General features: G+C 53.0%; 2 protein-coding genes across 4 annotated transcripts in view; one reads left to right on the forward strand and one right to left on the reverse strand.

The window, feature by feature from the left end:
- The window catches only part of Abcc6 (ATP binding cassette subfamily C member 6), a 52,224-nt gene extending 48,017 nt beyond the window's left edge, over positions 1-4,207 (forward strand). Inside the window, exons 28-31 of one of the 2 annotated variants that reach the window (XM_045130354.1) lie at positions 838-996; positions 1,086-1,252; positions 3,020-3,214; positions 3,464-4,207. In XM_045130354.1, the coding sequence (XP_044986289.1) occupies positions 838-996; positions 1,086-1,252; positions 3,020-3,214; positions 3,464-3,572 (630 nt within the window). In that variant the 3' untranslated portion in view covers positions 3,573-4,207. Of the gene's footprint in view, positions 1-837; positions 997-1,085; positions 1,253-3,019; positions 3,215-3,463 lie in introns of those variants that run through there. The other variant, XR_006632735.1, reaches the window with a different exon arrangement.
- Positions 4,208-9,269: 5,062 nt separating this feature from the next.
- The window catches only part of Abcc1 (ATP binding cassette subfamily C member 1), a 147,219-nt gene continuing 131,185 nt past the window's right edge, over positions 9,270-25,303 (reverse strand). For both annotated transcript variants that reach the window (XM_045161338.1, XM_045161337.1), the window contains 8 exons: positions 23,769-23,968; positions 21,605-21,731; positions 20,261-20,362; positions 18,638-18,784; positions 16,051-16,209; positions 14,650-14,816; positions 13,863-14,057; positions 9,270-9,516 (listed from right to left, as the gene is read on the reverse strand). In XM_045161338.1, coding sequence (XP_045017273.1) covers positions 9,408-9,516; positions 13,863-14,057; positions 14,650-14,816; positions 16,051-16,209; positions 18,638-18,784; positions 20,261-20,362; positions 21,605-21,731; positions 23,769-23,968 — 1,206 coding nt within the window. In that variant the 3' untranslated portion in view covers positions 9,270-9,407. The remainder of the gene's footprint in view (positions 9,517-13,862; positions 14,058-14,649; positions 14,817-16,050; positions 16,210-18,637; positions 18,785-20,260; positions 20,363-21,604; positions 21,732-23,768; positions 23,969-25,303) is intronic.

The raw sequence follows: 25,303 nt of genomic DNA on the forward strand, positions 1-25,303 counted from the left end.
GGCATGGGGGCTCCTTCCTCTCTCTCTCGCTCTCTTTTGTATGTATATCTGTGTAAGAGTGTTCCTATGTGCGTAAGTACATGTGTGTGGAGGCCAGAGGTTGATGCTAGCTGGCTTCCTCAGTTAGTCTCCACCTCACTTGGAAGGTGGAGGAGGGACGCGTGGAAGGTGGAGGAGGGACGTGTGGAAGGGCAGATGAGGGACACTTGGAAGGTGGATGAGGGATGAGTGGAAGGGCGGAGGAGGGACGTGTGGAAGGTGGAGGAGGGACACTTGGAAAGGCGGAGGAGGGATGTGTGGAAGGTGGAGGAGGGACGCGTGGAAGGGCGGAGGAGGGAAGTGTGGATACATGGGTGCATGAGTGGGGTGGAGGAAAGGAAGAGATGCGCAAATGGGACGGGTGAGAACTAGAAGGAAACACAGGGAGTGAGCGGAAGAAGAGCTGTCGGATGGAGTGCGTGGAGGAAAGGATCAGGACTGAAGGGAGAAATGGCTGTCTGGGGTTAGGGCACAGGCAGAAGCCAGGACACAGGGAAGGACGAGGTGAGACAGGAAGTGTATCTGGGAGGGATGGAGGAGGCTAGGGGCATAAATGAAAGGTGGGGACTGATGGAATGGAGAGAGGGAGGGGGAAGGGAGGGAGATGTGCCGGGAGGAGAGCAAGATAGAGAAGATCGGATGGGCTGATGGATGGGTGCATGGAAGGGGTGTGTTCAAAGTGGATGGACAGATCTTCAAGGTAAACATCTTTCTAAAAGATGCCTGTGAACCCTGTGGCTAGCTAGAGCTGCCCTTCTCTAGGCTCAGAGTGGGCCTTACCCTCCCCTTCCCTGGCAGGTGGGCATCGTGGGCAGAACGGGGGCTGGGAAGTCCTCCCTGGCTGGGGGCCTGCTGCGGCTGCAGGAGGCGGCTGAGGGCAGCGTGTGGATTGATGGGGTCCCTATCGCCCACGTGGGGCTGCACACACTACGGTCCAGGATCACCATCATTCCCCAGGTGAGGCCCAAGGGATGCCCACGAGGGGGTGGCAGAGGTAGGAGCTTCAGCAGGGCCCCGCTCTGACTTGCTGCCCACTCCCTGGCCAGGACCCCATCCTGTTTCCAGGCTCTCTGCGTATGAACTTGGACCTGCTTCAGGAGCATACTGATGAGGCTGTCTGGGCTGCCCTGGAGACAGTGCAGCTCAAAGCCTTCGTGGCCAGCCTGCCTGGCCAGCTGCAGTATGAGTGTGCTGGCCAGGGGGATGACCTGAGGTAGGTGGGACATCCCTGGGGCTCTGAGCAGGACTCTGAGGGATCATCCGCCCCCTTCTGACAATCCATATCCAAACCTGTTACCTGTTTGTTGCTAAGATAAAAAACATCTGACCAGAAAGCAGTTTATGGGAGGAAAGGGTTGATTCCAGCTTCCAGCTTATACCTTTTTTTTTTTGGTTTTTTCAAGGTAGGTTCTCACTCTAGTCCATCCAGGCTGACTTGGAATTCACTATGTAGTCTCAGGGTGGCCTCGAACTCATGGCAATCCTCCTACCTCTGCTTTCCAAGTGCTGTGATTAAAGGTGTGTGCCACCATGCCTAGCTCTTTTTTTTTTTTTTTTTGAGGTGGGGTCTCTAGTCCAGGCTGACCTGGAATTCACTATGTAGTCTCAGGGTGGCCTCGAACTCATGGTGATCCTCCTACCTCTGCCTCCCGGGTGCCGGGATTAAAGGCGCACACCCCTGTGGCCTCTCCATCTTATAGTTTCAAGGGGGAGATTCGTCATGGCAGAGCCAATAGACGACAGGTGTTACATCAGCTTGGAAGAAGCAGTAAGAATGAACTAGCTAGACAAGGGGGCTGGACCATGAAGTCTCAAGGCCCATCCTCAGTGCCACATCTCCTCCAAAACGCTACCTTCCAGAGGCCCTTATTGACACCACCTGTTGAGGAGCCAGTATTTGAAACACGTGAGCCCACGGGGGCATGTCATTCAAGCCACCGCATCTGCTATCCCAAAGTCAACATGGTCTCTGGGCCACATTCCCTCTGCTTCAATTAACTCCCAAACTTTACTTAATAGCAAAGCCCAATCATGGGCTAGACTATTTGGCCAAGTCAGGACTGATTTTGTTATAAGAAATATGTCACTGGGGCTAAGTGACATGAGCACTGTGACTCTACTAAAAATGTTTAAGTGTGGTAAAAGACACAGACTAAAACTGATCATAGCTTCTTCTGTGTGTGTTTTTTCTTCACAGTGCTGGGCAGGGAACAGGCCCTTGTGCATGCTAGGCAAGACTTCTCCCACTGAAGTACAGCCCTGGCTCATAGGTCTTTTCTAAATGTACACTTTAGCAGCCACACATAGTTGGGCTTGGGCAGCATAGGCCTGTAATCCCAGCCCTTGGGATACTGAGGCAGGAGGATTTCAAGTTTGAGACCTCCCTGTGCTATCTAATGAGACCTTGTCAAAAATCAAAAAGAAACAAAACCGGGTTGGAGGGATGGCTTAGCGGTTAAGGCATTTGTCTGCAAAGCCAAAGGATCCGGGTTCAATTCCCTTGGACCTACGTAAGCCAGACGCGCAAGGGGGGGCGTATGCATCTGGAGTTCATTTGCAGTGGCTGGAGCCCTGGTGCACCCATTCTCTCTCTCTCTCCTTTCTCCGTCTTTCTCTCTGTGAAATAAATAAATAAAAATAAAATACTTATTTAAAATAAAAGAAAGGAAAATCCCCCACCTTTGAGGTCTGTCTTTATAAGCACGCTGAAGAAAGCCATGCTGGGATACTAGAAGTGGAAACAGCTTGTCTACAGGAGGGGAAACCGAGGCACAAACGGTGTGAACAACTTGCCCATAGTCAGTTGTCTCCAAGACAGCAGGAAGGGGTTTGACCCTTCTCCACAGACTGGCTCCCCCAGTGGGGATGCCTCTACACAAACAGGCGCCTTCAGCGATTGTCCCCAGGGCCTGTGTGTAGGCAGCCCTGTAAAATCAGGCCCCGCCAGTTACCTGGCCTAACCTTGTGGCTCATTTCGCAGCGTGGGTCAGAAGCAGCTCCTATGCCTGGCACGGGCCCTCCTCCGGAAAACCCAGATCCTAATCCTGGATGAGGCCACTGCCTCTGTGGACCCCGGGACGGAGCTCCAGATCCAGGCAGCCCTCGGGCGCTGGTTTGCTCGGTGCACAGTGTTGGTCATTGCTCACCGCCTGCGCACTGTGGTGGACTGCACCAGGTAAGGGGTCCCTCGTGACGGAACCGCCGTGACATGGGAGGAAGAACCCTGAGATGGACCACTAAATACCTGCTATGCAGGTGACGGGGTCACAGCCCCCAGGAAAAGGCATGGTTGCTGGGGGAATCGGAGAGCTGCTCAGAAAGCCACACATCTGGGGATCAAATTTCAGAGCAGTGTCAGGCTCCAGAGCTTTTGAGAGCCATGACCACTGTCCCATTAACTGCCCTGTCTCCCTCTTGCCTGCAGGGTCCTGGTCATGGACAAGGGGCAGGTGGCAGAGAGCGGAAGTCCAGCCCAGCTGCTGACTCAGAAAGGCCTGTTTTACAGACTGGCTCAGGAGTCAGGCCTGGCATGAACCCAGGCTGTCTGCAGTCCTCTTTGGGGCCACCCACAGAGCCTGTCATGGTCAGACACACCGGTCATCAGAGGTCACCATGACCCTGCGTGACATACAAGCTAGACTTCTCTCTGGAAGGACCCAGCATCATGTAGTTGGCCTGGGCAAAGTCACTCAACCTGGTCCTCTCGGGAGCCCAAGTGGACACTGGCTCTTGGCCCTGGCCACCCACTGGACTCACTTGGGGAGCACAAAGCCCATGTCCACCCGAGAATCATCAGCTCACCTGGAGCAGCGGTGTGCGCATTTCCCCAGGGGCACCTTATTCTGGGGCCATCTTGGACTTACATGCAGTTTGAAGAAATAATCCAGAGATCCGGTGGACTCTCTGCCACATTTGTCCCAAGGATAACATCTAGCACCCGTCTAGACAAGATACGAGTGAGACGCTGGCATTTATAGAATCCCCGTCATGTTTACATTTCCCGTCTTGCTTGTGTTCATTGGTGCATATAGAGGCCGTTGTCGTTGTGTTCCTTGTGAGAGACACAAGTATCCCAGGCTAACATGAAACTCCCTATGTATTCAAAAATGACCTTGAACTTGCCATTCTCTTGCCTCCACCTCCCAAGTGCTGGGATGACAGGGATGTGCCACCATGCTGAGGTTATGCGGTGCTGGGGATGGAACCCAGGACCTTACGCACGCTAGGCAAGCTCTCCACCAGCTAAGCTACACACCTAGCCCTGGGCTCAGTTCTGTGCATTTTTATTTTGTGGCATGTAGGCGTGGGCATGGTTTGCATGCGTGTGATTGCACATGTATGTGTGTGTGCCTGTGCAGGCCAGAGGTCGATGTCGGGGGGCCTTCAATCATGGTCCGCTGTAGTTCCTGAGTGAGACAGGGCCTCTCCTTGAGCCTAAAGGTCACCAGTTAGACTAGACTAGCTAGTCACTGCATCCCAGGACTCCTCCTCTCTTCGTCTCCCCAGCATTGGGATTAGAGGCATGCCCTGTGCACTGGGGTGACAGGCTTGCATCACCACACCTGGCTGGATCCTGTCACTGTTGCCTAGTGTCCCCGTCACCGTTGGCGTGTAGGGAGGACAACCGAGGCATGCGGTTGTCCTGTGCATGGTGAGCAAGCGTCCTCGGCCTCCGCCCATCACTGGTCCTCCACCGCTGCCACGCCAACTTCCCCATTCACTGTTCGTCATCCCCTGGGACCCCTCCACCAGTCGAACCCACCAAGTGCCACCCACAACCCACTGATACCTGGATGGGAGCTTCTATGATACAGGCCCTGCTCCACCCCACCCAGAGCCCGGGGGGGGGGGGCCTCTCTAGTGTCACCCCTGGATGGAGGGTCTTGCAGCTCCATTTCAGTCCAGAGTCATCCAAAGCGGGGCCCATGACAGCTTCAGGTCCCCACTGCTAGAGTGTGGCTGACAGTTCATTCTGAGGCTTTCAACAGCGCAGGGAGTCAGCGCCCTGCCCTCCCCACCGCCAACACTGTGGCCGGCTCCATTCTGCCAGTGAGGAAATTGAGGTGAGGAGAGATGTGACGTGCCAGGGGTGCCTAGCTAGCCAGTAAGCTGGGTCTCATCACCAAAGCTCCAGCGTCCAGTGGGCACGTCTGCTTTGGACACGGTGGCTGTGGGTCTTCAAGCCCAGCCGGAGGTGCTGGACAGTCTCTGCCTCTGCCCCACCTGAACCTGGGGGCACAGCATGAGCCACAGGTGGCCAGCCTGTTGGAGTCGGTACCCTCGGGGCTTGCCCACAAGGTCAGCCATTGATCCCGCTGCCACCTCTCCCACACACAGGTTGCCTCAGTCAGCCGTTGTCCCTGTGGGTGTTTTCCTGGGTGCTGGCGGTGGAACCCAGGGCCCTTCACGTGTTGGACACAGCACTGTGCCACGTCCCCAGCCCCGGGTCCTTGTAGGTTTCTCCGGTGCCCAGAGCCCACCTTCTCACTGCCGGCACATGCCAATGGAGGCATGAGGATCAATGTCAGTCACAGCCATTTGGTTGACGCAATCAAAGAAGGCAGGAGCAAGCACGCAGCTCCCTTGTGGGACACTTGGATGAGGATGGTGCTACCACCAGACACCTCCTATGAATGGACTGATGGCCACTAGACTATCCGCCACAAGAGAAAACAGGCCAGGGCTGGAGAGATGGCTTAGTGGTTAAGGCGCTTGCCCGCAAAGCCTCAGGACCGACGTTCTGTGTGTCCAGATACCACGTTAGTCACACGCACAAAGGTGAGACAAGCACATGGTCACACATGCCCACTAGGTGGCGCAAGCGTCTGGCGTTTGATTTCAGTGGCTGAGGCCTTGGCAAGCCAATTCTCCTCGGTCTCTCTCTGAAACAAACAAAAAATTTCAGAAAGAAAAACAACCCGAGGCCAGTCGGTAGTACTTAGTAATCATGTGGCTCTACCCAGAAGTGCCTTCCCAGCCCACGCTCTGCATAGCTTCTAGAACGGTGAGCGCCCAGAACCTCCTCGAGCCCTAGAATCCGAGCATCAGGGAGTGAGTTGGAGCTTCGTGACTTTTCTTCTTTGAGCTGGGAGATGTGCTCCCAAGGTATAGGGCTGGCCGCCATGTCCCCAGCCCCTTGCTCAGTGCCCAGCACAGGCACGGTCCACACTGTGACCAGAGGGCAGGAGGGACGAATGAATGGTACCCACTTCACTGTTTCCTGTTCGCCAAACCCCGCGGTGTGAGAATCCCGAGTTGCGTGGATGTGAAATCCACCTGGAGGGCAAGTTCCAGAAGCCCTGGCAGTGCTCCTGTCAGAGAACCCCACCCTGAGTGACAGCCGTGTGCCACCTTCTCCAGGAGGGTACTGGGCCAAGAATAAACGCACAGCTGGCAGGGGCCCACAAAGCCAGTTTGCACAGGACTTGGAGGCCAGGAAGGACCAGCTACCGCTCAGAGGTGGGGACACAGAAGGGCTGTGACAGAGAAGCCAGCAGGGAATAGAATGGGCGTCGGGTAGAAGACAGACTGTGTGGCATGCGGAGGTGCTGACGGTAGAAGTCGTGAGCCCTGTGAGGAGAAGCCCCCTTCCTTCCATGCAATGCAGCACTGATCTTGGGGGAGGGGGAAATCTCCCCTCACTAAGACACCTTGCATAGAGCAGATTAAACTTAACCCAGCACCCATCCCTGCTCACCCCACGCTGAGTTCAGAGGCCTGTTCAGGATCTGACCTGGGATTTCGAGGCTTGGCATCAAGGTCTCTGACAGAAAGGCACCCACAGCTGAGAGCCAGGCCCCAACTGGCAGGTCCGGTAGTTTTAATGGTCAGGACCTCACAGGAGAACCTTTCTGCCAATCTGCTTTGTGCTCCACGGCTCCCATGGCACGCTGACGGTTTCAACCATGGACAGCAATGCTCCAGGGAACGATGGCAGCGTGCGTGTCTTAAGAGTGTGGTGTACACAGGGTACCCCTCCCCCCCAAATACAGGCAGCCCTTACAACCCAGCCTCACCTCGTTTAAACTCAGAAAGCCAGCACTTGTTTAAGTTTTCCTGTTAACCAAACCCTGGAGTCCTGAGGTGATAGGAGGAAGCCTTCACGTACGCAGGTGTTCACCTGGACGCACCCCCACCCCCGCTTCTGCCCATGAGCTGAGAATGGGTTGCCGTGTCACTTCTGCCTTGAGACATTGACGAGTAGCTGGCTGCCATGCACATTCTCATTCTCTGTCCCCTGCGGTGGAGCTCTGGAAGCCAGCCCTTGAGCGGCCAGTGACAGGAGAGCTCTGGGTCTGGGAGCTGCTTCCCGGAATACCCTGCGAGGCGCCTGTTCTTCCTCAGGGACTGTCTGTTCTCCAGGACCTTTTCATTTATTCATTCTGCTTGTGTATGTCTGTGCGGTACGTGTGTTACTTCTCTACATTTTGAGACTGGGCCTCTCAGCAGATGCAGCTGGACCAGCTGGTCAGCAAGCATCAGGTATGCCCACCTCTGCCTCCCTGGTGCTGTAGTTACAGATGTGCACAGCTGCACCAAGACTGCATGTAGATGCTGGAAGTGTGAACTGCGGTCCCGCTGCTTGGGTGTCAAGCACTTTACAGCAGAGCCTACCCCCAACACCCATTTCCCGAGGTCTCATTCTTACACAGTATGGCCTGCCCACACCGACTAAGAGATGCTCAGAGGGTCATTCTGGCCACTTCTGACTTTCATCTCAGAACCTGGGCTGGCCACACACATCCCTGCTTAGCTCCATAGCAACCCCAGGCGACGGTTCTGATCGGCCCCATTTTGCGGACAGCAACTGAGGCACGCAGCCTAAGTGACTTGGCTCAGGGTCACATGACCAATAACTGATGGTGGCGAGACTCACACCCAGGCCTGTCCTGTCCCTGAAACCCAGGCTTTGGGCACCTCACTGGCCGAACCCCACCCAGTTCTTGCCCTTGGCAACCCCCCATTCCCAACAGAAGCAGCAGAGTCATCCCCTCATCCTCGCAGAGCTGAGATCTGAAACACTTGCTGATGCTCAAAACAAAGACAGAACAATTGTTTAGAAAGAAATAAAATATTTTCTTTACTGAAAATTATTTGCACAAGTTCACGTTTCCAGTGTCATGTTATTATAAAAGATCCCAAGAAAAACTTGGTTTCTCTAATGTGAAAGAATGGTATAACTTACAAAAAATAAATAAGCTGCTTCTCTGGGTTGAAGTCAGCGGCGTGACCCACAGCAAGCCTGAACTGGGCCGGTGGTGAGCTCTTGCTGCTTTTGGGGGCGTCTCACTTTGCTCTGAAACCAAAATACCCAAAGGACGCACTTTGAAGGACTCAGCTTTTTCCAAGAATACACGGACCAGACCAAGGGATAAGTGCAGGGCCAAGTTTAGTTACTCTCGGGACCCTAACACCTCCTCCCTAGAAACCAAACTCTCAACATTCTCTCCTGGAACACTGAGAGAAAGAAAAAAATCTGTTGCCATTCATGAAGAGGTTTTTTCCACATTCCCTGAGAGGATCGGTGACCGAATGTCAGGTTTGCGATGCTGCACTTGGCAGTCAACCTGTTGTCAAGCGTGAGCAATTCAACACTCAACCCCGGATGACTCGGGGGTCTCTTTGGTACCATGTGGTCCTATGCGGAGGTCCCTTGTGCTGGACATTCGCCGTGCTGTTCATAACCATTCACAGACCTTCGACAGGCCAAGCCCATCCTAGGGACAGGCAGGAAGGGGCAGAAAGGAAAGCAAGGGAAAGATGGTGGGGCAGGGTGGGAGGTGAGCACCAAAAGTGTCCCCCAGCCCTGGGGTCTGGTCATCCCTTGTCTGGTTGCTTCCCTCAGTGAGAAGCTGGGAGACGAGACCGCCTCTACAGCAAGCAGATCCTGGGAGGCCACGCGGGGCCCTGGTGGGCAGCACTGGAGCGTCTGGAAGACCAGATGGAGGGCAGGCGAGGAAACAGGGGAAGAGCCAGGGAGGCCTGCAGTGGCCAGGAGGCTGGAGAGGTGTGAGGCAGTGGCTGTATTTGGTCACTAGCATATTCCATACAACCAAGTTCTCCTGAAGTCTGGGGTCTGGCGCCCTCTTTGGGAGGCAGCAAGAGCAAGGGTGTAATCCCAGGAAAAACCTCATGGTGGCGCCAGAGGCCAAGCATGAGTGGGGTAGGAGGCGCCGTCTCCTGTTTCTTCTGGGCCCGCTGGGCTAGATGGCCTCTGCTGTTGTATTCGCTTTCTGGATTTGGTTTCCATCCTTTCCTTTTTCTCTCTCTTTTTTTTTTTTTTAACTTTGGATTCAAGTCTAAGAGGCTGGGCTTCCCGGAGACACTGGCGCATCCCTGGTTCCGAACGCCAGTCCTGCAGTTTCAGCTCACACCAGGCCGGCGTCCCTGGCCATGCTGAAGAAGATGCCCCTCTGCTGCAGCAGCTCGGCAGGTGGGCCGCACTCCCGCACTTCTCCCTTGTCCAGGACGATGACCCTGCCGGGGAAGGGGAGCACATGTGAGCCCAACCTCCATCCCCATGTGTGTATTTATTCATTTGATTTTTTTTTTTTAAGTGTTAATGCTGATGGGCTCACGCCTTTATTTTATTTATTTATTTATTTGAGAGCATCAGACACAGAGAGAAAGACAGATAGAGGAAGAGAGAGAGAATGGGCGCGCCAGGGCTTCTAGCCTCTGCAAACGAACTCCAGACGCGTGCGCCCCCTTGTGCATCTGGCTAACGTGGGACCTGGGGAACCGAGCCTCGAACCGGGGTTCTTAGGCTTCACAGGCAAGCGCTTAACCGCTAAGCCATCTCTCCAGCCCTCATTTAATTTTTTGATGTAGGGTCTCAATCTAGCCCAGGCTGACCTGGAATTCACTCTGTAGTCTCAGGCTGGCCCAAACTCACAGCGATCCTCCTACCTCTGCCTCCCAAGTGCTGGGAGTAGAGGCGTGCGCTACCATGCCCGGCAGAGAGAGAGAATGGGCATGCCAGGGCCTGTAGCCACTGCAAACAATCTCCAGACGTATGTGCTACTTTGTGCATCCAGCTTTATGGATGGGTGAGTATTGGGGAATCGAACTCAGGTCCTTAGGCTTTGCAGGCAAGTGCCTTAACTGCTGAGCCATCTCTCTAGGCCCCTCAATTCCTATTTCCCATGAAGCTGCCTAATTTCTTCCCTGCAGCATATAGAGGGGAACAGCTAAACGCCAACAATGGCCTCCAGTGTTCACAATCGCTGTCCATTACACTCAGAATAAAAGTTCCTACCATGGTATAAAACAGGTCAGTAACTTTCTCTGGAAAGAACCAGATGGCAAATATTTTTGGCTCTACAGGCCTTATGGTTCTGTTTTAGCTTTCTTGCTCATGCTGCGCGTGCGCATGTGTGTGTCATGTGTGTGTGTGCGTGTGTGTGCACGCGCTGGGGACAACCTCAGATGGTGTCTGTGGGAATGTTTTGAAGCAGGGTCTCATGGAACTGAGTCTGGCCTTGAACCCCCAGCCTGTCTTTCTTTTTGTGGTAGGAATTTGTACTTTTTGCCTATGTTCTGGATTGATGAAATTGCTCCCTATACCACATGCCTTTCGTGGAAGTACAGCTCTTATTACTCTCTACACACGTGTGAGACTGGGTAAGGAAAAGACAAAGAGCTAATGACAGACACCAGTGGGCGCCCCGCGCCATCTCACGGCAAACCGCGGGAGGGGATGTGGGCAGCTTGGCTTCAACTGACTGCAGAGTCCCAGGGGTTAGTTGCATGCCTGTTCATGCCCCTGGGTGATGGGAGGGAGGACGGACAGCAAAGACGGAGAAAAGGGTTCAAAGTGGGGCGAGAAAGAAAGTAGAAGGGCTAAGCCCCCCCCCCCCAAAAAAAAAACAAAGCAAACTACACCCGGTGAGCAGGAAATGCTTCCTGTGCTGGGAGAGGACGGGCCACAGGGCCACGCGCTCCAGGCTCGGGATACGTGGAGGGCAGTGGTGGCTCTTCTCCAGCGGTGACCTCCCCCCCACCGCATTAGGCAAGGAGGAGCCCAGAGGAGAGTGGAGACCTTGGGGGGGGGGTGTGGGAGGGTACACCGACTGCTTTCTTGCAGCTCTTCAGGGGAATATGGGAAACAGGCAGAAGGGAAAGAAAGGATGGTTTCACACAGTTAAATGCTGCTGCGTGGGAGGTGTGCATCCGGCTGCAGTCTAGCGCGGCTGAGCCACAGGTAACAAGGAGCAGCAGCTGTCGCTCTTCAGGTAGTGACTTCAAGACTGTGCTGAGTGCAGATGCAGGCAGCCCGGCTTGTCCAGCTTTTTTGTGAGAGGGTCTCTCACTGACCTGGAGCTCTCCAATTACACTAGACTGACCGGTGGCCAGCAAGCCCCCTGGATTCCTTCCCTAGTGCTGGGATCACAAGCATGTGTTACCATGCTTGGACTTTTTTTTTTTTTTTTTTTTGGTTTTTCGAGGTACAGTCTCACTCTAGCCCCAGGCTGACCTGGAATTCACTATGGAGCCTCAGGTTGGCCTCGAACTCACAGCAATCCTCTACCTCTGCCTCCCGGGTGCTGGGATTAAAGGTGTGTGCCACCATGCCCGGCTAATGCTTGGACTTTTCACATGGGTACAGGGGATCAAAACTCAGGCCTTCATGCTCGCAAGGAAGGCATTTTACTGAAATACCTCCCTAGCCCCACTGCTGTATTTAAAATAAGGAAATAGCCACAGACAACATGAAAATGAATAGGTGTGGCTGTGTACCAATAAAACTTTATTTGTAAACAGGCAGTGTGGGCTGGGTCTAGTGTGAAGGCCATAGTTTGCAAGTCCATGGTACATTTAAAACCTGCCAATGTCTTCACAGAACAGTTCAAAGTAAGTTCTTTCATTACATGATGCACTAAGGTCTAGCTTGAGTCTATCTTTTGGCTTTGTCTCCTATCACTGTCCCCTCACTGCCTTTGGTGGATGCAGTAGGTACATTCCCACCTCTGGGTGTTTATCCCTGGCTGTGCCTCTGCCTGGAATGTTCTACCTTTAAATCAAAGGCAGGCACGCTTTTATTTTATTCTGAGTGTGGTGGAACAATGGGTGAACAATGGACAGTGTCTACATCTGGCTCACTGCCTGCTTTTAAAATTTCTTTATTTAGGGCTGGAGAGATGGCTTAGCGGTTAAGCGCTTGCCTGTGAAGCCTAAGGACCCCGGTTCGAGGCTCGGTTCCCCAGGTCCCACGTTAGCCAGATGCACAAGGGGGCGCACGCATCTGGAGTTCGTTTGCAGAGGCTGGAAGCCCTGGCGCACCCATTCTCTCTCTCTCCCTCTATCTGTCTTTCTCTCTGTGTCTGTCGCTCTCAAATAAATAAATAAAAAATTAAAAAAAAATTTCTTTATTTATGAGAGAGACAGGGAATGAGAATGCCAGGGACTCTTGCTGCTACAAGCTCACTCAGGCACACGCACCATTTCGTGCATCTGGTTTTACGTGGATACTGGGGAATTGAACCCAGGCCATCAGGTTTTGTAAGCAAGTACCTTTAATCACTGAACCACCTCTCTAGCCCCAGTGCCTGTTTTTAATGAATAAAGATTTATTAGGAAGCCGGGCGTGGTGGCACACATCTTTAATCCCAGCACTCGGGAGGCAGAGGCAGGAGGATTGCTGTGAGTTCAAGATCACCCTGAGAATATAGAATGAATTCCAGGTCAGCCTAAACAAGAACGAAACCCTACCTTGAAAAACAGAACAAAACAACAACAACAAAAATTTATTAGAACACAGCAATGTCCATTCAGCTCTGTATTGTCTGTGGCTGCGTTCAGGCCACCACCTGAGTTGAGGAGGTGTGACGGAGACCATATGGCCCACAGAGCTAAGAAGATTCTGGTCTTTGATGGCAAAGACAGTTGATCCCTATTTGAATCTTTCCACAGTGTAGTCTGCCACTTCCCTGGAGAGGCCCTCCCTGATCACCCTTGCAGAGGGTAAACCCCTGACACCCTGGCACTGGGACCACATTGACTTCCGTAGGCTCTGAGGCCCACAGTCCGCATGCACACATGCACTCTGATTTGTTGTTGTTGTTTTGTGAGGTAGGGCCTCACTCTAGCCCAGGCTGACCTGGAATTCACTATGTGTCGTTTCAGGGTGACCTCAAACTCACAGCTATTCTCCTACCTCTGCCTCCTGAGTGCTGGGATTAAAGGTGTGTGCCACCACGCCCGTCACACAGTGATTTGTAAAAGAAAACACTTTCATGGCCCTGGCTGGCTCAACCCGGTACCCATACTTTCATCCCGTTATCATCTGTCCCCACCCTCTGAGGTCATACCAGACCTATAGAGGTCTGATCATCTGCCTCTCTCTGTTTTAAATATTTATTTAAGAGAAAGAGTGAGCGAGAGAGAAACAAGCAGAGAGGGAACAAGAACTGGCACACCAGGACCTCTAGCCATTGCAAATGAACTCCAGACACATGCACCACCTTGTGCATTTGTCTTTATGTAGGTACTGGGGAATCTAACCCAGACCCTTAGGCTTCGCAGGCAAGTGCCTTAACCGCTAAGCTATCTCTGCAGTCCACCATCTGCCTCTCTTAAGAAACTTCCTGGTCCTTGAGGCGGGTGTCTTGTCTGACAGCATCTTGGTCCCCAGGGCACTTCAGGTGAATGCGCTGCTGGAATGAGCGACACCAGAAGCATCCCGTACTGCACCGGGACAGCGGGGTCCTGGCAACTTGGGCTACCTCTAGGCGTAGGGACAGCGTTGAAGCAATGCATGAGGGAATCTAGGGACGGGGTCAACCCTGCATTCCCACAGCCCCTCTGCAGGGGCCTCACGTCACCTTGTGTAGTCCATGATGGTGTTGAGCCGGTGGGCGATCGTCAGCACGGTGCAGTCTTCAAACTGTGTCCGGATGGTGGACTGAATGAGGTTATCGGTTTCCAGGTCGACGGCTGCTGTGGCCTCGTCTAACACGAGGATCTTCGTTTTCCTGAGCAGAGCCCGGGCCAGGCACACAAGCTGGCGCTGCCCAACGCTAGAAAGGGAGACAGGGCCCCACGGCACAGGGTCAGACAATGTGGGCCCTGAGCTGGGAGAGGCGAGCCAAGGCTGCTTTGGTCTGAGAACACCCACTTCCCACACCCGTGCCCGTGGCAGACATCTCTCATCAATCACACTACACTTCCTGCTGGGCAAGAAGCAGGCTTAGAATCATTTCGACACAAGGTTCAGAGTGACAGTCAGGGAGGGGATCGGCCCAGTCTGACACAGGTGAAGTAATGAACAGCAGACATGGCCCTGTACCCAACAGCCCAGCGGCCCGTACGGGATCAGCAGAGGTCTGGCTGATGTGGGGATGCACACTGGACTTGCCCATGCCTGCACATCCCCTGTCACCATGGCAACACACCCAGGTCCAGCTGCTGGAGGGTAAGGGGCGGGTGGGCTGGCTAAGTGGTTCGACCAACAGTCAGCCAAGATCAGCAGAGCGAGCTGACTTCCTGAGCACAGGAGCAAGACGGAGGCTGGCTGTCACGGTTTCAGAGGGCCGGCGCTGGCACAGATGCCACAGGACCCAGAGGAGGTGGAAGACCTGCCCCCAGCCTGGTACCAGCCCCGGGGCCTACCTCAGGTTCTCCCCGCCTTCGGCGCACTCGTGGTTCAGCTTGTCAGGCAGGGCCGACACGAAGCTCTTCAGGTGAGCGAGCTCCAGGGCGGTCCAGACCTCCTCATCTGAGTGCTTGCTGAAGGGGTCCAGGTTCATGCGGAGGGAACCCGAGAACACAACGGGGTCCTGTGAGAGGACGGCACACAGGGTGTGTTATGGTCTGCATTTCTGGAATGTCCCCACAGGCTGTTTGGTGTGTGCGCGCGCGCGCGCGCGTGTGCGCACGCATGCGCGCACGTGGAGGCCAGAGGTCAATGGTGGGCATCTTCCTCAACTGCTTTTCACCTTATTTTTGAGATAGGGCTCCCACTAAACTAGAGGCTCACCAATTTGGCTAGACTAGCTAGCTGGTTAACTAGAAAACCCCAAGTTTAATGGAATAACGTTGACCTTTTTTTTTTTTTCAACATTTCCCAGAACTTTCAATACACAAATATAAATATGCTAGGAAGTTTCTAGATGGCACGGGCAACTCCTAAAGGATAAACCCGCACCTTCAAAAGAGACCCTTAGAATACACTTGAGGGTCAATCACGCCCATAGGAGGCACACTGGGGGAATGGTCACCTACAGGAGTCGGTCTGGAAAGCTGTCTGCTGCTTAGCTTTGGGAACTATTAGATTCTGCCCTGACCCCATAGCCAGCAGAGAAGGTGTCTTACTGAGCACCCCCACAGCAAAATTCACGGGGGCTCAAATCCCTCATGTAGGATGGCAGTGTGTGTGCATGTGAACCTCCACATAGGCTCTGGGGGTCTCCCATAAGTCACAGATGACTTCTAACAACGCAATGCAAACACTCCCTGCTGTCTGAGCACGTTGTTTAGTGAGTGAAATCAAGTCAGTGTTGTTCCTGGCTGTTGTTCCTCGGGTCCACTGCCCACCTTCTTGAGCTGGGGTCACCCACTGGCCTGGAACTTCCTATCAGTCTAGCCTGGCTGGCAGTGTGCCCCAAGGATCCTCCTATCTTTGCCTCCTCAGTTGTAGGATTAGAGGTACACATGATTTCTACCTGGCTTCTGGGGATCAAACTCAGGTCTTTATGCTTGCAAGGCAAGCACTTTATTGACTGTGTGCTATGTGCCCAGACCTTAAACTGCATTTTTAAAGCATGTACTTATTTGCATGTGTCTATGAGTATGGGTGTGCCAGGGCCTCTTGTTGCGACAATCAACCAACAGATGCGTGTGCCATGTTTTGCATCTAGCTTGGCTTGGGAACTGAACCTGGGCCAGCGGGCCTTGCAAACAAGTGCCTTTAACGGCTGAAGCCATCTTCGCAGCCCCATGAAAGCATTCTTGACCTGTGGCTGGTGGAGTCTGGGACAGACTGTGGATGTGGCTCTGGGTACAGCCTCCCACCTGGGGGATGATGGTGATTTTGAAGCGAAGGTCGTGCAGGCCGATCTCGGCGATGTTGACGCCGTCAATAACGATCTCGCCCTCAGCAGACTCGTTGATGCGAAACAAGCCCAGAGTCAGAGATGACTTCCCGGCTCCCGTCCGGCCCACGATGCCAACCTGTGGGACAGGAGGGGCCCAGGGTGAGGTGGAAGAGCTGCCATCCCAGTGAGTTAACCACACAGTACCCCACTGCATGTGGCTGGGCCAGAGCAAGACAGTCATCTGGCTGAGCCAACTCCTATCAGCGCCCACCAAAGGACTCAGGTAAGACTGTGGCCAAATTTGCTTTATTTATCCATATTTGTGGGGTGTGTGTTATATACACGCATGTATGCATCCCCGGGCACATGCTTGCAGAGGCCAAAGCTAGACGGTGGCTGCCCTCCTCTTCACTCTTCTGCCTTTAGAGGACCCCCCGGGGATAGGGGCGGGCAGAAGTAAGGTAAGTAAGGTTTATTCTCATTTCTGACTGCCCCCCAACCCCAGTTTCCCACTGCTGTGCCTGGGAGTTCCCATTCTGACCTGCTGTAATGCCTAGGACTCAGGCTGAGACCCCAAACCTTCTCCTATGACCAGGTATGCACTTGGGCACCCTGGACTGGCCAACGGCCGTAGTCCTTTCTTCCAACTAGCTTCCCCTGCATTGGGCTCTTCAGACTGTTCACTCAATGCTCAGACCAGCACACACGCACTGATTCCCACGATGTGACATAAACCTAAAGTCTGAGCAAGCACTTCCCATTGCTGTAAGTCACGGGGACTATCACGTGGGAATGGAACATTCTGACCCTTGTGGTCGCAAAGTTTAACAAATCTGTATGTTCTGAAATGCAGATGGCCACGGCGGTACCCTGACTTGGTTTCTGAGGAAATGCTGTGGGCTTTAGGCAAGGATGTCTTCCAGGAATAGCTTGGAATCAAAGGAAGGTTCTGAAATTCTAGCAGCTCCTCTCTGTCCCCAGAGCCACCCCAGGCCGTGAGGATGTATCACCCTATTATTGTACAGATGCCTAACTCAAGTCCCTTAAAGGGACCATGTAGGCACATGGACGAGGTGGGGAGGGCTGGGGTGAGCTGCATGGCTAGTGTTGTGCCTTCCAGAAAGAGTCAGGTAGACACCGAGCCTGGGATTGCCACATACGCTGACCTTGTAGTAGATAAGCTGAGGAATTTTATATAAAACATTACAGACTTTCCAGTATCTGAAATTTATGCAGATTGTTTTCCTTGAAAACATAAGAGGCTCAGAACTTCAAGGGACCAATGTGAAACCTGTTACATACTGTGGCGGTTTGATTCAAATGATCACCTGTAAACTGCAATTATATGAGAGACTAGAACCTTTGAGATTGGGCCAGCTGACCTGCACTGGGGCAACAGGAGGAATGTAGACTCTTTTGACGGGGCCTGAGTGCTCAAGGAGAGTCCTGTTCTTCAAAGTCTGCTTTATTCCCACCGGATTAACAAAGTGGCACCCTACCTGGTATTGTGGGGTATGAGAAATGCAGGAAAGAGAGGGTCATTGAGTTTGCAATGTGGTCTTGTGTTTTGGAAATGACCATGGGCAGTGTGAAGCAGGTGTGCTGGCTGCCTGCATGGAGACCTGATGGAGCCGTGAAGATGAACCGTGGGCTGCAGTGGAGACCCAGCGGAGATGCCGGGACCACAAGATGGCTGCTAAGGAGAGCTGCTGGCCCGGTTTTCCAGGACTGCGAGTATCCTAGCTGGAGGGCGGAATTGGAACTCCAGAGACTTTTTGGAGGTTAGAATTATCGTACTTGGAGATTTGACACTGACTAGAGTTGTTGGACTTGGAGCTGCAGAGTTTGATGTTCGCCCTGTTTAACTTTTGTATTGGTTGAGCATTCCCTTGCTATGCTCAGTGCCATCTTTTGCAGTGTGAATGTTTATTCTGTGTCATTACGGTTTGGGGGGGATTTTTTGGTATTATGGCTCAGTTCAGAGACCTTGGATTATAGGGATGTTTGAACATCATCAAGATTGAAAAAACTATGGGAACTTTCTAAGTTGGGCTGAATGCCCAACTTAGTTTGTATTTTATATCAATTATGGATATCAGTTTATGGGGGCTAGGGGCGGAATGTGGTGGTTTGATTCACATATCCCCTATAAACTTAGGTGTTCTGAATGCCAGGTTCCCAGATGATGGAGATTTGGGAAATTAATGCCTCCTAGAGGCAGTGTATTGTTGGGGGCGTGTCTGTGGGTGTTATAGCCAGTGTCCCCTTGCTAGTGGTGAGCACACTCTCCTCTTGCTATGGTCCACCTTATGCTGGCCAGGGGGTGATGTCCATTCTGCTCATGTTGTCATTTTCCCTGCCATCATGTAGCTTCCCCATTGAGCCTATAAGCCAAAATAAACCTCTCTTTTTCCCACAAGCTGCTCTTGATTGGGTGACTTCTACCAGCAATGCGAACCTGGCTGCAATAGATACACTAACTCTTTTCTGCGATCTCTCCCAAGCACAAGAGTGGGGTGATCAATTAAGGGAGAGTGCAGGGGTCTTGGCTGCCACACACCCACCTTCTCTCCTCCATCAATGGTGATGTTGATGTGCTTGAGAACCAAATCCAGGTCTTCTCGGTACCGTAGGCCATAGTCCCGGAACTCCACGCAGCCCACCTGGGGCCAGGTGCTGGGTGGAGCCGTCTCCTGGATTTGCCAGGGAGCCTTGGGTCACAGTGAAGGGGAAGGGAGGGAGCAGTTAGCAAGGATCCCAAGTGTAGCTGTGAGCCGCAGGCTCCTCCCAAACCGGCCTTCATGAGACCACCTGCTTCTTGCTTTGCCCCCTTCTCCTCACGCTCACGGTGCACACTCGCTCACTGTGCACACTTGCCCGTCTCTGGCATGCTCCTCACACTGCTCCTCCCCTAAGTTCCCTCGCCTCCCATGGACTTCAGGCCGATGCTTATCCGCCCTCTGACCCTCGTGCCCTTCCTGCTTCTTTCTTTCTCAGCACACAGGAAGTGTCCACAAACACTGGGTGGCACCCATGCATGAGTGTCAAGAGTGAAGGTGAGTGGCCCACTTTGCTTTCGGGTCTGGAAGTTGACTGAGGAAACTGCAGCTAGGACAGCAAGGTGACCAAGTGCCAGGCACCAAGCCCTGGACAAGCCCATAACCCCGATCAGCCCTTTCCAGGGATTTTGTTACACTCTAGGTTATACATGGGGAAACTGAGGCACAATGCAGGGAGGCTACACAACTTGGGGGTCAAGTGGCTCTCTTTCTGTTCTTTTTATCTTTTTACACGTGTGTGTGTGTGTGTGTGTGTATGTGTGTGTGTCTGTGTGTGTGTGTTTGCACGCATGTATGGGTGCTCTGGAGTCTCTGTCCCTGCAAATGGAACACCAGATGCTCATCTGACTCCCTGCATCCAGCTTTCCATGGGTGACTGGGGAACAGAACCTGGCCCAGTGGGTTTTATAAGCAAGCATTGGCCCATCCCCTCAGCCTGTTCAGTTCTTTTAAGACAGGTTCTTTTTTTTTTTTTTTTAAATTTTATTTATTTATTTGAGAGCGACAGACACAGAGAGAAAGACGGATAGAGGGAGAGAGAGAGAATGGGCGCGCCAGGGCTTCCAGCAACTGCAAACGAACTCCAGACGCGTGTGCCCCCTTGTGCATCTGGCTAACGTGGGACCTGGGGAAGTGAGCCTCGAACCGGGTTCCTTAAGCTTCACAGGCAAGCGCTTAACCGCTAAGCCATCTCTCCAGCCCTAAGACAGGTTCTTGCTAGTAGCCTAGGCTGGCTTCAAACGTGCAAGCCTCCGACTACTGGGTGGCATGATCCTCCACACAGGGCTACGTAGCCCTGTTCCTGACAAGCTTCCAAGTTCAAGTCAGCAATGCTGAGGCTCATACTAGATTCACTGTGGGCCCAAGACCAGGGCTGAGGCCTCAGGGGATTCACATGTGCCACAGACCAAATGAGCCCAGGCAGCAAGCTGGCAGTGAGCACAGGACCAGAAGGGCCCATCACCTTTCTCAGTAGATTCTAGACGAAAAACACAAGCACAAGCAGTCCTCCTAGGTGGTGGGCACCCGCCTTACCCCACGAGGACAGGGGACACCCAAGGCCTGGTTCAGGGTTTCTAGGGTCAAGCCACACTGGAGGCCAGGCGGCCAGGCCAGGCCCTGCTTTACCTCCTTCTTGGTCTCAGAATACTCCTTGAGTCTCTCCACGGCCACAATGTTGGTCTCCATCTCAGATGACATCCGAACCAGCCAGTTCAGGTATGCGGTGATCTAGAAGAGGAGAGTCAAGTACAGTTAAGAGTGAGTGTCAATGACTTTCTTTCGGTTACTTTGAATTATGAAATGTTTCTGATACAGACAGAAAGTAACAACCCCACATGGAGCCAGCACCCAAGCTTGGCACACTTCATCTCCTAAGGTTCACACTTTTTTTTTGGGGGGGGGCTTCTGTATGTGTGTGTGGTGTTCACATGTAAGTGGGCACACGTGTGCGTGGGCAGAAGCACGTACAGGCAGAGCTGATGAGGGCTGGCTTCCTCAGTCGCTGTCCACATTACTTTACTGATTGTTGAGCTTGGAGCTAGACTTAGCAAACCAGCAAGCCCCAGGGGTCCTCCTGTCTCACCTCCCCAGCACTGGAATTATAGTCAGAGGCTACCGCGTTTAGCTTTTCCATGGTGCTAGGATCTGAGCTCATATCCACTGAGCCACCTTCCGAGCCCCAGAATCACACATCTCACAGTGATTCGTGGGCCACACAAGTATCAGGAAAAAAGGAAAACAAAAAGAAATGAGTCAGAAAGGCCATAAGGAAATATTTTGAAGCTGGATGTGGTGGCTCATGCCTATAATTAATTCCAGCATTCCAGCTGCTGAGGCAGGAGGGTTTGCCATGAGTTCTAGGCCGGCCTGGGTGCTGAGTGGGACCCTGTCTTAAAAAGAAAAGAGGGCTGGAGAGATGGCTTAGCGGTTAAGCGCTTGCCTGTGAAGCCTAAGGACCCCGGTTCGAGGCTCGGTTCCCCAGGTCCCACGTTAGCCAGATGCACAAGGGGGGGGGCGCACGCGTCTGGAGTTCGTTTGCAGAGGCTGGAAGCCCTGGCGCGCCCATTCTCTCTCTCTCCCTCTATCTGTCTTTCTCTCTGTGTCTGTCGCTCTCAAATAAATAAATAAATAAAAATTTTAAAAAAAATATTAAAAAAAAAAAGAAAAGAGAAGACATTTTCAGCTAGATGATGATATGAAAGCATGATGTGTGCCATGAGGTGTAGCAAGAGCCATCCCCGCAGGGAAAGTCACAGAAGCATCGAGCCAGCACCCGCCACGGCTCTTCCTCACTGGGGAGGTCGCGTCCTCTCCTGCGTCAAGTCACCAGGCTCTGCGCTCACTTCTCCAACCGCACTCGGCCCCTCTCCTCGCCCTGCTCCTGAAGGACCCCAAGGCAAGGCGGCGCAGCTCCACAAACGGGTTTCCTGCTGAGAGGCTCTCATGGCCCAGGTAAGGGGCGCCTCTTACCTGCAACGAGTAAGACACCGAGAGGCCCACCAAGCCGGCGCTGAGGCTGTGCCGGGAGATGACCGCGAACAGGGCAGCGAAGAGGACAATACAGTTGCCGACATACTCGAGGCGCACGGCCAGCCACCTGTGAGGACAGCCAGAGGCGTCAGACGCAGAAACCGACCCGCGCGCACGCGCGCCCCTGTGCGCGCGGTCAGCTTGTCCGAGACCCGGCGCACGGGGGTATGTCCGCTGGCTGACACATTTCCCCGCCGTCCCGGAGAAATGCCTTCTCAGTGACGCTTATCCGAGACATGCAAACTGGCCACCGGGGCTGGCGGGCCCATGGGACTCTTGTGAGTCTGGCATGCCCTTGGATTAAAATAGAGTTCTCCAGAAGCAATTTCCCTGGAAACCCAAGTTTGCCTTTACAAAGACCAACTTCTTAAGAAGTCTTCAAAATATCACATATATAGGGCTGGAGAGATGGCTCGGGAGCTAAAGGTGCTTGCTTGCAAAGCCTGATGGCCCAGGGTGTGAATCCAGATGCACAAAGTGACACAGGCATCTGGAGTTTATTTGCAGTGGCAGTGAGCCCTGGTACGCCCATGGTCTATTTTCTCTCTGTATGCCTCTTTCTCTGTCTCTCTCTCAAATAGATAAGTTAGTTTTACAACAGCCCATGAGATCCACGCAACTGTTCTTCACTGGTGGGGGGCTCTCCCCCACACACCCTACAACCTCAGGGAGGGAGTCTAGATCCTAGTAAGCCGTTGTCCCTCCTCCTGGACTCCCTTTGAGGGACAAGACTGTGGAGAACGGACAGGGCTGGGGGACTGGGGAGATGGCTCAGTGGGTAAACTGCTTGCTATGGAAGCATCAGGACCCATGTACGTGCTGGGTGTGGCGGTGCATGCTTGTGAATCCCAGCAGTGCAGAGGTGGGGAGGGGAGGAGCCCTGGGCTCACTGGCTGACCAGCCTAGCCTAACTGACGAGCACCAGACCAGTGAGACCGTCTCAAAAAAATAAATAAATAAATAAAGGATAGCACCCAAGGAATGACACCAGAGGTTGTCCTCTAGCTACACACACACACACACACACACACACACCACATACACATGCAGAAAAAAGGGGTTACCTACAGGCTACATCTCTGTCCTACCTTTCTTTTTAAAAAATGTTTATTTTTTAATATTTAAAAATATACCGTTTATTTATTTGTCAGAGAGAGAGAAAGAGAGAGAGAGAGAGAGGGGGAGATGGAGAGAGAAAAGAGGCAGATAGAGAGAGAAAGTGGGTGCACCAGGGCCTCCAGCCACTGCAAACGAACTCCAAATGCATGTGCCACATTGTGTCCTTGACATGGGTACTGGGGAATTGAACCAGGGTCCTCAGGCTCCCCAGACAAGCATCTTAAATACTAAGCCATCTCTCCAGCCCTGTCCCACCTTTCAAAAGTGCGTCAGGCTATCGATATGTGAGGACACACTGTTTTAGAGATAAAGCAGATACTTTTCTATATTCAGAAATTAATGCACAAACTTCTGCCTCTTTTGTTTTTTCTTTTGAATGACGCTACTCATTGCTGTCCACAAAACAGTGACCTCATAGCCCTGGTCACCCTTGTTCAGGCAGTGTGTGTGACCCCGTTTGGCCGAGAACTGCAGTATGGGAATAATCCATGCCAGAGAGTGCGCCTGTCGCTCATGACAGCAACCACCAGGATTAGAGGCAAAGGACAGTACTCATGGGGTCTTCTGACTCCAGAATTGTCCCCGTGCCCACATATCCCTGGGATGCTATGTAACGGCAACACTCTGCTCTTTTTTCTTTTTCAAGGTAGGGACGTGCTCTAGGCCCAGGCTGACCTGGCATTCACTCTGTAGTTTCAAGCTGGCCTCAAATTCACAGTGATCCTCCTACCTCCGCCTCCCGGGCACTGGGGTCTAAAGCGTGGACCGCCACTCCCGGCTCAGCTTTTGACAATGGGTCTCACTCTGTAGCTCAGACTGACCTTGAACGCTCATGACCCTCCAATCTTAGCCTCCTGAGTGCTGGGATTACAAGTGCGTACCACTGGTCCTGGCTTTGTGCCTGGCATCGGTGGATCTTCTGCCCTCCCTGCCGTGCCGGGAAGAACTGCGAGACTCCCCTGCCCGTCCTCGGCGGCGCACACACCTGTTGGCCACAATGCTGGGGTAATAGGCCTTCTGGTTCTCGTCCACCTTCAGGTCGCTCTGGCGGATGAAACGCTCCTGCTCCTCAAAGGCGCGGATGACGCTGACGCCCAGCAGGGTCTCGTTGAAGTGTGAGTAGACTGGGGAGCGGCTGACTGACTCGAGGCGCTTCAGCTGCCGGGAGGAGGCCACGTAGAACCTCTGCGGGAGGGAGGGACAGACACAGGGTCGGGGCAGGTCCCCTCATCCCGCCTTTCCCGAGCATGGGGGGGGGGGGAGAAGCCAAGACACGGCCCACACCTCTAGGAGGTCAAAGACTGGAGCTGTGCTGCTCCTAAGAGGGACTCTACTCACCTGGTAGACTGCAGGGACGGAAACCACAATGTAAGCGACAATGATCCTGGCAAGGGTTGACCAGGCATCAAGCACTTTGGCATATACCCTGTGCATCCTCTCGTAAACCTAGACAGGATGCCTTCCTCCTTTGTGATAGGACAGCACGGCACAAAGATGCCACTCAACCTCCGTCCCGGACCCATAGCTAAGAAGAGTCCGTGCTGGGCCAGCACGGACATCCTCGCTGCTTGATCTGTCAAAAGCCTTTGAACCTCTGGGAGCTTTCTAGACCCAGTACTGTGGACATATTTTTATTTATTTGAGAGAGAAAGAGGCAGAGAAGGAGGGGGGGAGACAGAGAGAAAAGAGAATGGGAAAGCCGGGCGTGGTGGCACAGGCTTTTAATCCCAGCACTTGGGAGGCAGAGGTAGGAGGATCGCCGAGAGTTCGAGGCCACCCTGAGACTTCATAGTGAATTCCAAGTCAGCCTGAGCCAGAGTGAGACCCTACCTCGAAAAACCAAAAAAAAAAAAAAAAAGAGGGAGAGACTGGGCATGCCAGGGCCTTTAGCTGCTGCAAACTAACTCCAGATGCATGCTTACGTGGGTCATGGGAAAACAAACTTGAGTCCTTTGGCTCTGTAGCCAAGTGTCTTAACTGCTAAGCCATCTCTCCAGCTCCAGAACTGTGGATTTAGACACAGCCTTTGCGGTCCAACTGTATCGCAGTCCAAATCCTGTCTTGTTATATTAATGACAGAAACATGGCCACATGACTTTATTCTCCCAGCCAGTTTCCTTCTTTTTTGATTTTTTTTTGTTTACTTTTATTTATTTATTTGAGAGCGACAGACAGACAAAGAGGCAGAGGAGAGAGAGAAAGGGCGCACCAGGGTCTCCAGCCACCGTAAACAATCTCTAGATGCATGTGCCACCTTGTGCATCCGGATGACATGAGTCTTGGAGAATTGAGCCTCCAACTGGAGTCCTTAGGCTTCACAGGCAAGTGCTTAACCGCTAAGCCATCTCTCCAGCCCCTGGTTTCCTTCTTAATTAAAGTAGAGCACTAAGGCTGCTTCCCAGGGTAGCTCTGAGGATGGCAGGTAAAAGCCACGTGTTCCAGGTAAGTATCATTGTATGTAAGCATGCACACGTGTTCCACTTGACACATGTGCGTACACACACACACACACACACACAC

The sequence above is a fragment of the Jaculus jaculus genome, chromosome 11 (genome assembly GCF_020740685.1).
Source record: "Jaculus jaculus isolate mJacJac1 chromosome 11, mJacJac1.mat.Y.cur, whole genome shotgun sequence".
NCBI classification, from domain to species: Eukaryota; Metazoa; Chordata; class Mammalia; order Rodentia; family Dipodidae; genus Jaculus; species Jaculus jaculus.